The sequence below is a fragment of the Drosophila gunungcola genome (assembly GCF_025200985.1).
Source record: "Drosophila gunungcola strain Sukarami chromosome 3L unlocalized genomic scaffold, Dgunungcola_SK_2 000003F, whole genome shotgun sequence".
NCBI lineage: Eukaryota > Metazoa > Arthropoda > Insecta > Diptera > Drosophilidae > Drosophila > Drosophila gunungcola.
In genome coordinates, this window is record NW_026453179.1 from 2,115,309 (window position 1) to 2,129,430 (window position 14,122).

The 14,122-nt window shown below is 37.4% G+C and overlaps 4 protein-coding genes and 1 non-coding gene across 5 annotated transcripts; all 5 read left to right on the forward strand.

The window, feature by feature from the left end:
- The first annotated feature begins 2,730 nt into the window (after positions 1-2,730).
- On the forward strand, positions 2,731-2,802 carry Trnap-ugg (transfer RNA proline (anticodon UGG)). Its single transcript has one exon. It is a non-coding gene; the product is annotated as a tRNA-Pro (tRNA).
- Positions 2,803-8,523: 5,721 nt separating this feature from the next.
- LOC128258361 (uncharacterized) lies at positions 8,524-9,128 on the forward strand. Its single transcript, XM_052989945.1, is given in 3 exon segments — positions 8,524-8,719; positions 8,722-8,900; positions 8,979-9,128. Coding segments are annotated over 3 exon segments (525 nt in total).
- A 704-nt stretch (positions 9,129-9,832) lies between these two features.
- On the forward strand, positions 9,833-10,635 carry LOC128258884 (uncharacterized). The gene is made up of 3 exons (XM_052990854.1): positions 9,833-9,875; positions 10,083-10,507; positions 10,561-10,635. The coding sequence occupies exons 2-3, from the start codon at positions 10,094-10,096 to the stop codon at positions 10,633-10,635; spliced, it is 489 nt and encodes a 162-aa protein (XP_052846814.1). The 5' UTR covers positions 9,833-9,875; positions 10,083-10,093.
- A 236-nt stretch (positions 10,636-10,871) lies between these two features.
- LOC128258880 (uncharacterized) lies at positions 10,872-11,522 on the forward strand. The gene is made up of 3 exons (XM_052990851.1): positions 10,872-11,087; positions 11,139-11,306; positions 11,361-11,522. The coding sequence occupies exons 1-3, from the start codon at positions 10,872-10,874 to the stop codon at positions 11,520-11,522; spliced, it is 546 nt and encodes a 181-aa protein (XP_052846811.1).
- Positions 11,523-12,065: 543 nt separating this feature from the next.
- Positions 12,066-13,977, forward strand: LOC128258879 (40S ribosomal protein S9). The gene is made up of 4 exons (XM_052990850.1): positions 12,066-12,147; positions 12,341-12,586; positions 13,234-13,420; positions 13,705-13,977. The coding sequence occupies exons 2-4, from the start codon at positions 12,364-12,366 to the stop codon at positions 13,880-13,882; spliced, it is 588 nt and encodes a 195-aa protein (XP_052846810.1). The 5' UTR covers positions 12,066-12,147; positions 12,341-12,363; the 3' UTR covers positions 13,883-13,977.
- Positions 13,978-14,122: the final 145 nt, after the last annotated feature.

Sequence of the window (14,122 nt, forward strand, 5' to 3'; positions counted from 1 at the left end):
AATTTCACGCTCAAAATGGGCTTTTTTAAGCATCCGACTCTTAATTAGCATGGAAACTTCTGCTAAAACTTGAGACGACAGAGAAAATAATGTAATACGGTTGACAACAGTTTGCTTGGTCTTCATGTGTATTCCTGGCACGCGTCGCCTTTCAAACTTGGCATTAAATTTCAAATTAAATTGCTGCCTGCAATGCGATACAAGCACACAAGAGCTGTTACGCATACATATACACATATACACACACAAGGACTGCCACAAGGATGCTGGCAGGACATGTGTTAAAAATCAGTGTCGGCAGCATTGTCCCCATCACGTATACGTCACGTAGGCAACCACAGCAACAAGAACTATACGCCAACTTGTCGAATGGATTTCAGCTTAAAGTGTATGCTTAAAGCCGCACGCATCGAGAAATTACGCATACGCCACGTGCTGCATATGTTACCGTATAAAAATAAACTTCAAACATTCATTGGTGCACAGGTAGAAAAGACACGGCTTAAACTCAAAGTAAAAGTACGATTCTAAGAAATTGCGTAAGTGCCACATTGTGCATGCATGAATATAATGTCGAACATTTAGTTCACCACAGCAAAAGCTTTAATAATGCAATGTTTTTAAAAAAAATTTATAGTATATTAAATATTAAAAATTTAAGCCTAAGACCTCATTAGTAAATGAAAATATATTATGATATATTAAATTAAATCACAATCAAGCTTTTACAGAACACAATACAGAGAAAACAAGTATTTTAGCAAGAATCACTTTGATTTCTGTCTTTTCTGACTTTTAAAAGTGTTGTTCTGAAATCTTGATTGTAACAGGTTTGCTTATCAGTGTGTTCGTGTGCAAATAAGGAGGCAGGATGTTCATGCATAAATCTCTTTTAACTAATCAGCAGCCTTCTGGGGTTAGCCGAAAGCAACTGCCATAAAGTGAAAAGTTTAAACAGCACTCGAACTTCATAAAGTGCACACAAAAACTCGGCAGCATTGGCTAAGGATAACGGACTTATACGGTGGCTGTCAAAATAAATATAATAAAGCGAGAAAACGTTGTCAGCACTTTGATGGGGAATTTTGGCCGGGATGAGGCATGAGGGATGAGGGATGAGGGCACAAACAGGAAGAGGGAAATGTCAAAATATTTAACAACAAGCCCATCATCATCATCATCAGCATTGAAATGCCTGCCAAGGTGCAAATTCAATAAAGATAAAAAGTTGTTGGGGCCAAAGTCTTTTGGGTGGCAGTTGGAATGTGGGATAAAATAACCTTATCGAGTCCTTGTCACGCCTTGTCCTTTGGAACATTTACGTACGTCGGGAATTATTAAAAATTTGGCCTTTGTGGGGCATAAATTCTGAAATTGTTGCCACACAGCCAAGCGAAACGAGACGAGACGAGACGGAGATGGTTTTCCAGTTCAGTGAGAGCTTTTCATTTGTTTTTCCTGCCCAAACATTATGACAATCGTACGCACACCCTCACCCACACCCACACCCACACCTCATAGGAAAAACAAATGGGATCCGGGTCAGTTGCGGGGAACAGAGAATAAGTCGACACAAGTTTTATCTTTACGCTTGCCTGCGTTTTTGCGGTGCGACGGCGACGTCCCAAGTCGGAAACAAAGGGCCAACAAAGTAAATTCCACGGCAATGAAGTGTAAAAATAACAAAAGCTGCTTTCTGCCGTCCCCCAAAACGAATCTACCTGGTCTTCGTTTTCGTCCTGCAAAATACAGCTTCTCCCACATAGTTGGAATTTAATTTCACAACAATGGCTCTTAAGCCCCAACCTTCGGCCATTACCACCCCCCCCCCCCCCTCGATTCCCACCCCACAAGTTGACCAAAACTTTTGGTTTAAACATTTCCTTTAAAGTCACTCTACTCGGAGGTTGCCTTTTAACGCACATTAAGCCCGAATGTGTCCTCTGTTCCTTGGCATTTCCCGTCGAGTTCCTTTGCCGGCCATTTCTTATGGCCATTTGGATTCTTATTGACTCACAGCGCGACTCCTTTTTGGGGACATTTTTTGTGCTGCTACTACTGTTTTGTGCTGCTTGTCACGTGGCCAGATGTTCAGCTTACAAGCAGCAGTCAAGATTGGCCCGGACCTCTTTTTTTATTATTCTAGTTCTCTAATTGGAGGCCACGCTGTACGTGTGCTCGTGGCAATTAAAATTGTCCACATCCTGCACGTTCGTCCTTAAAGGCAATTAAACGGTTTTAATTAGTTTTAACGACAAGTATTTTGCACTCTCATTTGTCACTGGTCACGGTGTCTATTAGTGGAATGAGAAGTGCTTAAGATCGAGATAAGTAAATTGTGGCTAAGGTCGTGGGCAAAGTTGTTAAAAATAATTGTGAAATAGACCCTTACTAAATTATTTTTATATATTTTAATTATTATTTTATATTTTATTATATTGAAAATATATTTTTGACTTAAATATATTTGTTATTTTCGTCAAATACTTACTTTTGTGGAATTAATTTAAAATATTATTATAATTAATAATTAATGTATTTATATGCTGTGTATTATTTACTAGAGCCAATGCACACTTTAACCAGCAAATACACCACAAACCAGTTTAATACGTTTCAAAGGTCATTAAAATGCTGCCTTATTATGCATATCGGAAAGTCATCTTTTGGCCAAGCTTAAAGATGTGTCTGCCAGCTTAAACCTAAAACTCTTTTGGGTTTATTTATAGCGGCTCAATGGTCTAGGGGTATGATTCTCGCTTTGGGTGCGAGAGGTCCCGGGTTCAAATCCCGGTTGAGCCCGGATTTATTTTATTTTATGTTTTAATAAGATTTATTTTATTTAACATGAATAAATTAAAAAGGGACTTTGTCTGACTGAATTTTAATAAGCATTTACTAAGTCCAATTTCTTAAAACCTAAACCATTTAAATTAAAGTAAAAGCTGTATTTAATGAAATAAAATCAAGGAATAGCTTAGTAACCTATATGTTGTGCATTTGGCATTCACTTAGCAAGTGCAACTGATGCAGGACAAGCAAAGGGAGCCCATTGTTTAGCCTGAATAAGCCAATTTCTCGGCCACGTACTCCAATCAACGATGAACAATTCAATTCTATATATTGAGAGTCAATTTCTTATGCTGGCATGTTCGTTAGCCACCTTGCCGCCCATTTAATCCGTCTGGCATAACCGCTTGCCATATCGTATATATATTGGGGCTCCGTTTTCTCTTCCACACAGACTGCCTGTCATGTTTGTTTGGCCGTTGTCAAGTGTTTCATATGCTTGTCAAACATATATACATATATATTGGCAACACTTGCCTCGGCTGCCATACAACCTCAGGTCCCCCTAGTCATCTGGATATTCGCCCCTTCAGAAAAACATGTCAAGACACTTGTTGTCAGTGAAAGATGTTCAAGTATTGCTTTCATATTTTCCATTGCCACTCGAAACCTACTTCAAAATCAACTGAAAGATTATCGAATTCAAATGCTTGCCACAGAAAATTAATGTTTATTGCATTCTATTAGCCATATCTAAATGGGAATCTGGCTGATTTTTTTATGGCCCCTCTAATCACCATCAAAAATCCCTCAATTAACATGCTCAGATGAGCATATATACTCAAGGACTCTCCATGGAAAATATGGATGCAAAGGCCCAACAAAATAATTGTTCAGGCAGTAAAAAAAAAAAACAATAAAGGACCACATATTAGGCTGCCAGGACAACCAACCGCACGTATCTGTGTGGGCCGGGAACACGTTTAAGTGGCCCAGAAAACAACAATGGAGGCTAAAACGAGTGAGAGCCCGTAAAACAAATTAACAAAGTTAAGAGGAGGACAAAAAATACACAAATTCCCCGCGCTTCATGGAGATCACGAATAGAGGACATGGACTTCGTTTAGATACACTTTTTATCAATATTCATATCCTGCAGCGTCAGGACTATAACATGGCAATTCAATCAGCGGAAGCCCCACAACAGATAGCCTCCAAAGAGGGAAAAAAAAAACCCCAAAACATATTTGCCAAATCAAAAATTGCAGTCAGGCGTACAACACATCCCCCCAAACAGCTCCACTCAACTACAATAAATTCGATTTTATAACTCGCTGCACGTCTCCTCTATGTAGTGACCCCCAAATGAAAATGCAAATGGTTACAAAACTTTTAGAAAAAATCAAAAAAAAAAAAATAAAAGAACTGGGGATCGCATCAACAGCCAAATTGTCTGGTGACTTTTACCAGAGATGGAAAATAATTGAAAAACGGGAAAAACATACAGAAATAAAATCAAAATATCAAACCAAATCGAACCGAAACCATTGCCAAAAACGCCCAACGTCGAAAAAGAATAAAAACTTGTTCAAGGCAAATGTTGTGCCAACAGCAATATGGAACCGACCCATTCCAATGCGATTGATGGCAGCAGCCGCAACTAAGGCAAAACTAAATGGATAGTGTTGAGGGGAGAAGGCGACTGGCGAGTGCTTTCAAATAAACGAAATTGCCACTACAGTTCGTGCTCGGACACTTGACCATGACCCTAGGCGCATTTTCACACGGCCAGCAACACACACTCAAGAAAATCGCAAAAAAAAGGAGGGAAATGTGCGCCTGCCGAAGACAATTTCCAGACCAAATGGCCTACTCAACACGTTTATGAACAGCAAAAGAATTCAACCTTTTCATGTTCCTTTTGGAATAGATATTTTTAAATACAAAATCATTAAAGATTTATTTCATTTTTGTTCACTTAATTATAATTTTCTATTTTTTTTGTTTGGTTTGTTACAATTGATTTCAAAATATTCTTCTAAAAATCAAAAAATGATTTTATATGTAACAATATTTTAAGAAATATTATCTTTATAAATTGTTTAATGTATTAATATTTATTTTTATTAAATAATAACTCTCAGCATGTCAAAAATGTTATTATAAAGTGCTTAAAAGTATCTATACCCCTACCCAAAAGTATGCAACACTAGCTAGCAAAACATTATTTTTGATGACCTGTCGTGTCATTCCCAAAAAAACAAAAAGGAAGAGGGGCCCATAAAGTAGTGAGCGCAGTCTCGTGTGAGCCGCACATAACTTCATCAAGTCTGGCCAAACTCAGTGGCTCAGATACAAAATAGCCTCGGGCCTCGAAAGAAATGCTGGAACATAATAGAAGAAAAGCATACGCCACACATGATACTCATAAAGTAGAGAAGAAAAGTTGTTGGCATGCCCAAGCCACATGCACTCAAACTCGGGTATTATTACTTTTTTCACGCCAATGAAAACAAACACAAAAAGCCAAGGGGAAAACTTGGCCGTGCTGATCAACTGCCTAAGCTTTTGAATGTCAGAGGTTGGCCTGGTTTTTACTTCCCACTTTGTTTTTTTGCCAATTTCCTCTTTCGGGCTACGCCATCCGGTTGAGAGTTCGACTTGGTCACTCACGAAAATTACAGAAATTGTATATCCGTTTCCGTTTGAAGTTGGGTCCCAGCCATCCTGCTTTGTGCCCAATTTTTGACAGGCATATCGAATTATTTATTGGCACATATCGCAATGGAAACCAGCAAAAATAGTTGGGACATAATTTATGGCACATCGCGCATACGCCGCATTGCCCACATGTGTCTATGTGAAAAGGATGTCCGAATGAGAAACTGTTTCGAATTCATTGGCGTGGGCATTTTTCACTCGATACATGTCCCGACCCAGTTGTAATCCCTTAAGCCTACACAAGTCAATTTGCAGACATCGAGCATCGAACTTGTAGAACAATTGGCCAAGCAATCAGCAGGCAAATTTTCAAAGCAACAAATCTCTGCCGCAGGATATCATGCACAGAAAAAAAAAAACATATTCATGTCGAGCTCATGTTGTCTCCAGACTATTGTATAATAATATTTTGAATAATTCTGAAGGGTGTTTAATTCAAGAAATAATTTAATATAGATTGTGAAAAGGCCTAATTTCCACCTTCTTGTGTCTCCAAAAGTAGTAAAAAATGGTTTAATTCCTGTTAAGGGGTCTTATTATGAACTAATTTTTAAGGGAAATAGTTTTGTTCCCTGCTTGTTTGTTTAGTACTAATAAAAAATGTATTAATATTGAAATGCAACACACAAATTTGTGTTATGATATGATATTTTAATTATATAAAACATAATATTTTTTCGCTGTGTCTCGAGTCATTTCCAAAATCGTTACCCATTCGAATCGAATGCATCACTCGGCTGACCAAGGGCCAAAGGAGCAGTTAAGTGGGAACATTTCTTCCGGATCATGAGGTCATGAGGATGGGATGGCATTGGGGGTGGATTGTCTTAATCATTACGACAAATTGCCGGGCCACGGGCAATAATGATTAATAATGAGGCAGCTGCAGTTGCTCGGCAGCCGGAAAATGGCCGAAGTTTGTACTGCCGCTTGTGGCTTTATTAAAATAAATAACTGAGGTTAAGTCGGTTAAGGCGCAGGTAATCGCGATGCGACCCTTGCTGTTGCTTCCGCTTTCGTTATGAATAATAAACTTGACGCTGCGCAAAGTTTACCGGTGCCTGGGGAAAAGTTATAATTTGTCTAATTAAAAGTTTTCCTGATTAACCTGGCGGCTAGCAAGGTCAGTTGGTGAGTGCAACAAAACGTTTTGCTGGGCAAGACAACGCAACAAATCAACGAGCAATGAAAAACTGTGGGGAAAACTCAAACACCAACAGGGGGAAAATAGTCGCAACTTAGCAACTTTGGATGTGGTTCCTGAAATTGACCCAAAACCTGGGGCCACGTGACTCACGTTCCAGTCAACCTAATGCACATTGTTTTGCAGCTTTCTCGTTTTGTTGTGCAATGACATTCTATGTGCATTTTATTGCTAAAGTTTTTCCAGTCATGTCCTGTGGAGTTGTCAAGTGCGGTAGACCAAAGAAATTGTGGCCAACTATTGCAGCTAAGAAAAGATAAAATACACAGGATCAAAACAAAAGTTCTTGAAAGTCAGTAAATATTTTAAAATTTTTTTTAAAAGCGCAGTTTAAACTGCTTTTAACAAAAAGTTTACCGGGTCATACCCATTCAAGTAAAAGGAAATCCATTCACTAATGAATTAGAATAGGAAAATATATTTATCGCCAAAAAAACACTAGACTATTTTACGACACTTACAAAAAAAAGAACTAAACAGAAGTATAAACATTTAATCAAAGCTATTTTTTTATTACATAGTCAATTTATTTGAATTTTTTTTTAAACCATTTATTTAGGTTTGTTATATTGGTTGTCTTATTTTGTTTCAGAACTCATTTTTTGAGGTTCATTATTTTATGCAATAAGATGCACATAACATAAATATTAGCAAAATATTGGCAAGTAATTGCAGATAATTATTTATATGTAATACTAATAAGGGTTTAAGGCTTCTACGTTTATTCTAAACTGTTGTCCGCCAACGTATTTCCTAGGCAAAGATAGCAATTATTTTGTTGTTTTTTTATACCCTTGCAGAGGGTATTATAATTTCAGTCAGAAGTTTGCAACGCAGTGAAGGAGACGTTTCCGACCCTATAAAGTATATATATTCTTGATCAGCATCACTAGTAGAGTCGATCTAGCCATGTCCGTCTGTCCGTCCGTCTGTCCGTCTGTCCGTCCGTCTGTCCGTCTGTCCGTCCGTTTATATGCAAACTAGTCTCTCAGTTTTAAAGCTATCTGCATGAAACTTTCCCAAAAGTTGTCTTTCTATTGCAGGATCGGACGACTATAGCATATAGCTCCCATAGGAACAATCGGAAAAATAAATGAAAAAAAATTATAACTTTGCTGTTTTTTAATTTTTTGTTTAGTTCTTCGACATATAGTAATGGTAAAATATTTCCGATTTACGGTTTAAATTTCATCAAAATCGGACGACTATAGCATATAGCTCCCATAGGAACAATCGGAAAAATAAATGAAAAAAAATATAACTTTGCTGTTTTTAATTTTTTGTTTAGTTCTTCGAGATATAGTAATGGTTTAATATTTCAGAATTACGGTTTTCATTTCATCAAAATCGGACGACTATAGCATATAGCTCCCATAGGAACAATCGGAAAAAGAAATGAAAAAAAATTATAACTTTTCTGTTTTTTAATTTTTTGTTTAGTTCTTCGACATATAGCAATGTTTAATTATTTCAGAATTATGGTATAAATTTTATCAAAATCGGACGTCTATAGCATATAGATCCCATAGAAATAATAAAAATATATAAAAATAACTATCTAATAATTGAGCTGCAAATCATCATAGTTTCAATGTTTTTTTTTAGCACATACTCAAGTAAATCATAATTTAAATGTTTTCAAAAGTATTTAATTAATGCAATAGCTGCAAGGGTATATGAACTTCGGCTTGCCGAAGTTTGCTTTCCTTCTTGTTTATTTTGTTTGCAAAATTTTGAAAATGGTTTAAAAACCAATTAAAAATTGATGCTTATAATGTGTCTATCAAAGCAGTTGAATATATCAAAGCATGGAGAGAGGTCTCGTCATCGGAATTTGTTGGACTTTACTTCTGCCAATACTAGTAAATGGAAAGTTTCAGTTGAAAAATGTCATTTGCGAATCCTTCGACGCTTCGATTTCGGATTTCAGCCGTTGCGAGATGAAGATTGTTTCCCGGGGCGTGGCGGCGTTTTTTATGGTCTGGAGGCTTTACAAAATCCCCATCGCAACGTGGGCATCAATGTGTCGCTGTACAAGAAATCCAATGGATATCGACCACATCTCTTCAATCAAACCCTGGATTTTTGTTACTATATGCGTAATCCAAGAGCGCATCCACTGATTTATATGATGCACAAGGTTTTTCTCTCCAACTCCAACATGAATCATTCGTGTCCATATAATGTGAGTTGAAAATAGCAAGAAACAGCAAACATTTGAACTATAAAAATAATTTTTTTTATAATTTTACTTTATCAACAGCACGATTTGATTATAAATAATTTTATCTACAAGCAAAACGATTTAAAGGATCTACCCATATCCAATGGAGATTATATGATACAAGTGAAGGTTGCAACGGAAAAGTCATATCGGGTATCTATAAAGATTTATGCATCCAGAAATGGGTAAACGGAGTACAAATTATAATTGATATATGATTCTAAATATTTGTATAACATTGTTGGTTCCCTATTAGACCATTGTTTGGTATCTCAATCTATAATTATTAAACTATAAAGCTACTTCAATCAATAATTATTAATCTATTAAAAGTAAATTAATAAAACATATATTTAGAACACCAGTACATATAGACCTCAAACGCAAATAGCAGACCATGCAGAGTGGTCTCATTATCGGAATTCTGTTTATGATTGTGATTTGTGAGTCTTTAGACACCTCGTATTGGGATTTTCATCGCTGTGAAATGAAGATTGTTCGACGAGGAGTAGGCGCTTTTTGTATGGTCCGAAAGATTTATAAAACGCCCATCACCAAAGTGAATATCAATTTGTCGCTTTACAAGAGATCGAACGGATATCGTCCGGTTCTCTTAAATCAATTTGGGGATTTCTGTTACTATATGCGCAATGCACAAAATATAGTAATCGTTTATCAACTAATTGTTTTGGGTTGAATTGTTTTGACAATTATTTAATAATTTGGGCTTTAAATCTATAAAAAAGCACTTAAAATTCAAAACAAATCATTCGGTAAAATGAGATTGGCAGAGCCTGGCCAGAAGTGTCGTCAATTATATGGACATTATTTCGGCCGATTCACCTAAATGGTTGTTTTTTGTTGCAGAACATTATTGATAGCACGATTGGGAACATTAAAGACTCAACCTACAACAATAAACACCCTGAAAGATATGTAAGTGTATGAAAACCTACCAAAAAATCCGTCGATATAACAGCATCGGTTGTTTTTGATGAGTTTCGGGCTTTATTACACTTAAAAACTTATTTTAAAAATGTATTTAATTTAAGTAATACCTTAAGAAGTCATTTGACTTCGGGTTGAGCTCAGTGTAGGAAAAAGATAATTATCTTTATACACAATATATTCTGCTTGATTTAGTTATATTGACGATGATTGTCACCAAAACCGCAACACTCAACATGAAGTTTTCGGCCATTCTCAACCTGATTTTGATTGTGGAACTATTTCCCAATATCCGAGGAGCTCATTTTCGCTTCACCAACATAGATTGCTGCACTCTGGACTCGGGGTTTGTGGAGGTCAAGGAGTGTAACTTAAAGATGGTGCGCAGAAATGTCGTGGGCATGAATTTTCACATAGCGTTAAAATACGGCAAGCCCATCGATAAAATTCAGTTTAACCTAAGCATATTTCGCAAGTCGAATGTGTTCAGGTTGTTTTTGGTTAATCACACCATCGACTTTTGTTATTATATGCGCAGACCAGATAAATATCCGATATTCTATATGTTCCATGAATCCCTTATGGCGGCCACCAATGCAAATCACACCTGCCCATATCCTGTGAGTACATTGTTTTACGAACTTGTTCAATAACCATTATTTTATACCAATAGGAAAAGGATATATATGTGAAGAAAATGATATTCAACGAACAGACGCTGAAGCACCTTGCATACCATTTTACCTGAAGGCGAATACAAAATGGTTGTTTCGGTGGGTGGTTTTGGAGTCTGGCGATTACAGGTTAATGTCTACGGTCGACGTGGTTAAATGTGATTAAAGTAACAACCGAAACAGTCAAATATAAGTCAATCGAAGATAAACATAAATCAATTTTAATAAATCAAAGCAAACCAGACGTTAAATTGGCTTTAAGCAGGGCCACTCAACACAATAGTATAATTATAATCACCGACGAGACAGCATGAAAGATCAGATATTGAATTTATTTCTACCCATACTAATCATAATGTATGGAACCGATGGAAAAGTTTTCCGAGTCAGCAAAATGGAGTGCAGATCTTTGGATCCTTCGTTCACATATTTTGAAACTTGTAAAGTAACGCGCATGGAAAATGGGCGATCCTTTCTTTATATCAACGAGGTGATACTCTATAAAGATCCTATTAATCATATCACTGTAAGTTTCGAAGTAAGCTCCATGAAAAAATAAAAAAAACTTATATTTTAGTTGAACCTGGGAGCTTTCAAAACAGCCAACAATCGTCGCATTCAATTTCTAAATGAGACCTTGGACTTCTGTGTTTTAGGACAACAGCTTTTGGCCAATAAATTTTTTAAATTTCTGATGACGCCGTTAATGAGATTTTCGAATGTAAACGGCACCTGTCCTATTCAGGTGAGAAATACAATTTTTGAGTAGACTTAACCTTACTTAAAGAAAACCCCACAGCAAGACATAATTGTCAACGGCTTTTCTGTCGATGAAAACACAATTAAGGAGATTCCAATCCCGAACGGTGATTATATGTTTCAATTGCGAACATCCCTGTTGAAAAAATGGAGAACGGTCGTAAGAGTCTATGCCACTCGAGTTGACAAATATTCTGAGTAAAGTTGTCATACATTTCAAAGAATCTTGTATTGAATGTATGTATAAATATGTATTAAAATCCAACAACATTAACTATAATAATTAAATACTGGTATGCTCAATTCAAAATCAGTTTCAGGAATACCTCTATTTCTTACATGGTAACTACATTCTACATTTATTATGGGTAAGTTACATTGGGCACAGCATGTTTCATAATCGGCCACATAGGCTAATGGCGGCGCCACCTAAAATTATATGGGAATTGCGAAATTCATGTTTGTTAAAATAATAGCCACATCCAATAAATGTAAAATTTTTTACTAATTTTTGGTTGAATTTTACTTTGTTTTGAAAACTTGGAAGAAGAAGACGTTGACGGAAAGCATTAGCATTTGAGCTGAATGCCATAATGAAATCTGGCGCATTTAAAAAGTCTACTAATGAAAAACCTAGAGTGAAATCGTTAACAGTGCGCAAGAAATGCAGTGACATTTTTTGGAGTGACCGTTATCATCGATAAGCCATAGACACCACCGACTTCATCGCAGTTCCTATCGATATGGTATCGATGACCGCGTTGCTTTCATCGGCGTTTCTCCATCTCTATTTTTCTCTCTTTCCTATTCTAATCGCGAGCAAAATCGTAAGTAAAATCGCGGAGCTCCGCAAAAACTTGTAAAAAAAATGTAATTTGCGCCAGGAAATAGAAATATTGCAAGTCAAGGCTAAATAAACTGCCGGCACGCAGAGTTCAACATAAATCAAAAAGAAAACTTTGAAGATGCCGCAAAGGCAAATAGATTTTCGAATTTAACCCAACTTTTTGGTATTTGCAGTGCTCGGTTGAATTGTCGGAACCATGGTGAACGGCCGCATTCCCTCGGTCTTTTCGAAGACCTACGTGACTCCCCGTCGCCCCTATGAGAAGGCGCGTCTGGACCAGGAGTTGAAGATCATCGGCGAGTATGGTCTGCGCAACAAGCGTGAGGTGTGGCGCGTCAAGTACGCCCTGGCCAAGATCCGTAAGGCCGCCCGTGAGCTGCTGACCCTCGACGAGAAGGATGAGAAGCGTCTGTTCCAGGGTGAGTACTGGGTATAAATTAATTACGGTTGAACTTCCCATAAGTAGAACTAATCAAGTGAGAAATAAAAATGCGTTGTTGGCTGGCTCGTTTTTCTAAAATGTAAACCAATGCGACTTAAAAATTCGATTGCTATATCTTGTTCCGTATAAGTTCCACAATTTAATGATACGTTCATACATATTCAAACCAAATCAAAAGTGTTTACTTTTCTCAGCCCTTAACTTAATTATAAAATTTAAATTAAAAATGTAAAAACTAAAACGTGAAAGCAACCTAAATAAGTAATTCCTTATTTGTATACACACAATCTGTTTTTATATTTTCAATATTACAAAATTACGTTATCTTATCTTAACAAAGCACGTGTAAAATCCTTTTACTATTAATACCGAGCTACGATGTAGACTTCTAGAACAATCAAAGAGATAATATAATTGGGATACAGAGTTTTCTTAACAAATTCTTATGGAAGTTCGACTGTATAACCAAACATGACATGATGAATTGTATTTAAAATATTATTCTGACACTTCTTGTCTGAAAAAACCTTTGACGTTAACAAATACGCACTGAAAAAAGTTCCATGTCCTAATTTGTTGAACCCCCTATGGAATTCCTGCTAACGATACCCTCTTTATCAACAGGTAACGCCCTGCTGCGACGTCTGGTCCGTATTGGTGTCCTGGACGAGTCCCGCATGAAGCTCGATTACGTGCTGGGTCTGAAGATCGAGGACTTCTTGGAGCGCCGTCTGCAGACGCAGGTGTTCAAGCTGGGATTGGCCAAGTCCATCCATCACGCCCGCGTCCTGATCCGCCAGCGTCACATTCGGTAAATATCGCTTGGACTAGCGACAAAAGCGTCGCCAGGCTCTCTCAGATATAACTCTGTTTTGTTCAGTAAGACCACTTGGGAGTCGAACAAGCGCCAATGCTTGCACCGGCTCTCAACGTCTTTAGATTGCGCATGTGACTCCGTTCACTCCAATCGAAAATGCAAAATGCCCGCCTAGCGTAAGTTGCACTGAACGTTTTTAGACCCAATCCCGCAGCCACCATATGCTGTGTTACCTTCCTCCCGAGTTTAACTAACCGATTTCATGTGTTTTTTCACAGTGTCCGCAAGCAAGTGGTCAACATCCCGTCGTTCGTGGTGCGCCTGGACTCCCAGAAGCACATCGACTTCTCCCTGAAGTCGCCCTTCGGCGGCGGCCGTCCCGGTCGCGTCAAGAGGAAGAACCTGAAGAAGAACCAGGGCGGTGGCGGCGGAGCTGCCGAAGAGGAGGAGGACTAAGCAGCGGTAGCCAGCTGCAGCCACTAAAATTCAAGGCGCAGACTTTTGATAAAAATCTGTTTGTTTTACACAAATAAATGTAAAATTACCTTAAAGTTGTACGCTTGTTCATTATTTTGGTACAGGGTTATAGACGACCAAAGATAACTGAACTAAAAGTGTTTTAGGGATTATTTTGTATAATTTTTTGTTTTAAATTATTATATTTTTTTTTATTAATTAAAACTGAACACAATTTAA

Excerpts from the sequence above, each read along its gene's own strand:
- LOC128258879 (XM_052990850.1), top strand. The coding sequence starts at position 12,364 with ATGGTGAACGGCCGCATTCCCTCGGTCTTTTCGAAGACCTACGTGACT. Across the intron at positions 12,587-13,233 it reads TGAGAAGCGTCTGTTCCAGG|GTAACGCCCTGCTGCGACGT; the intron begins GTGAGTACTGGG and ends CTTTATCAACAG. Across the intron at positions 13,421-13,704 it reads ATCCGCCAGCGTCACATTCG|TGTCCGCAAGCAAGTGGTCA; the intron begins GTAAATATCGCT and ends GTTTTTTCACAG.
- LOC128258884 (XM_052990854.1), top strand. The coding sequence starts at position 10,094 with ATGATTGTCACCAAAACCGCAACACTCAACATGAAGTTTTCGGCCATT. Across the intron at positions 10,508-10,560 it reads ATCACACCTGCCCATATCCT|GAAAAGGATATATATGTGAA; the intron begins GTGAGTACATTG and ends TTATACCAATAG.
- LOC128258880 (XM_052990851.1), top strand. The coding sequence starts at position 10,872 with ATGAAAGATCAGATATTGAATTTATTTCTACCCATACTAATCATAATG. Across the intron at positions 11,088-11,138 it reads ATCCTATTAATCATATCACT|TTGAACCTGGGAGCTTTCAA; the intron begins GTAAGTTTCGAA and ends CTTATATTTTAG. Across the intron at positions 11,307-11,360 it reads ACGGCACCTGTCCTATTCAG|CAAGACATAATTGTCAACGG; the intron begins GTGAGAAATACA and ends AAAACCCCACAG.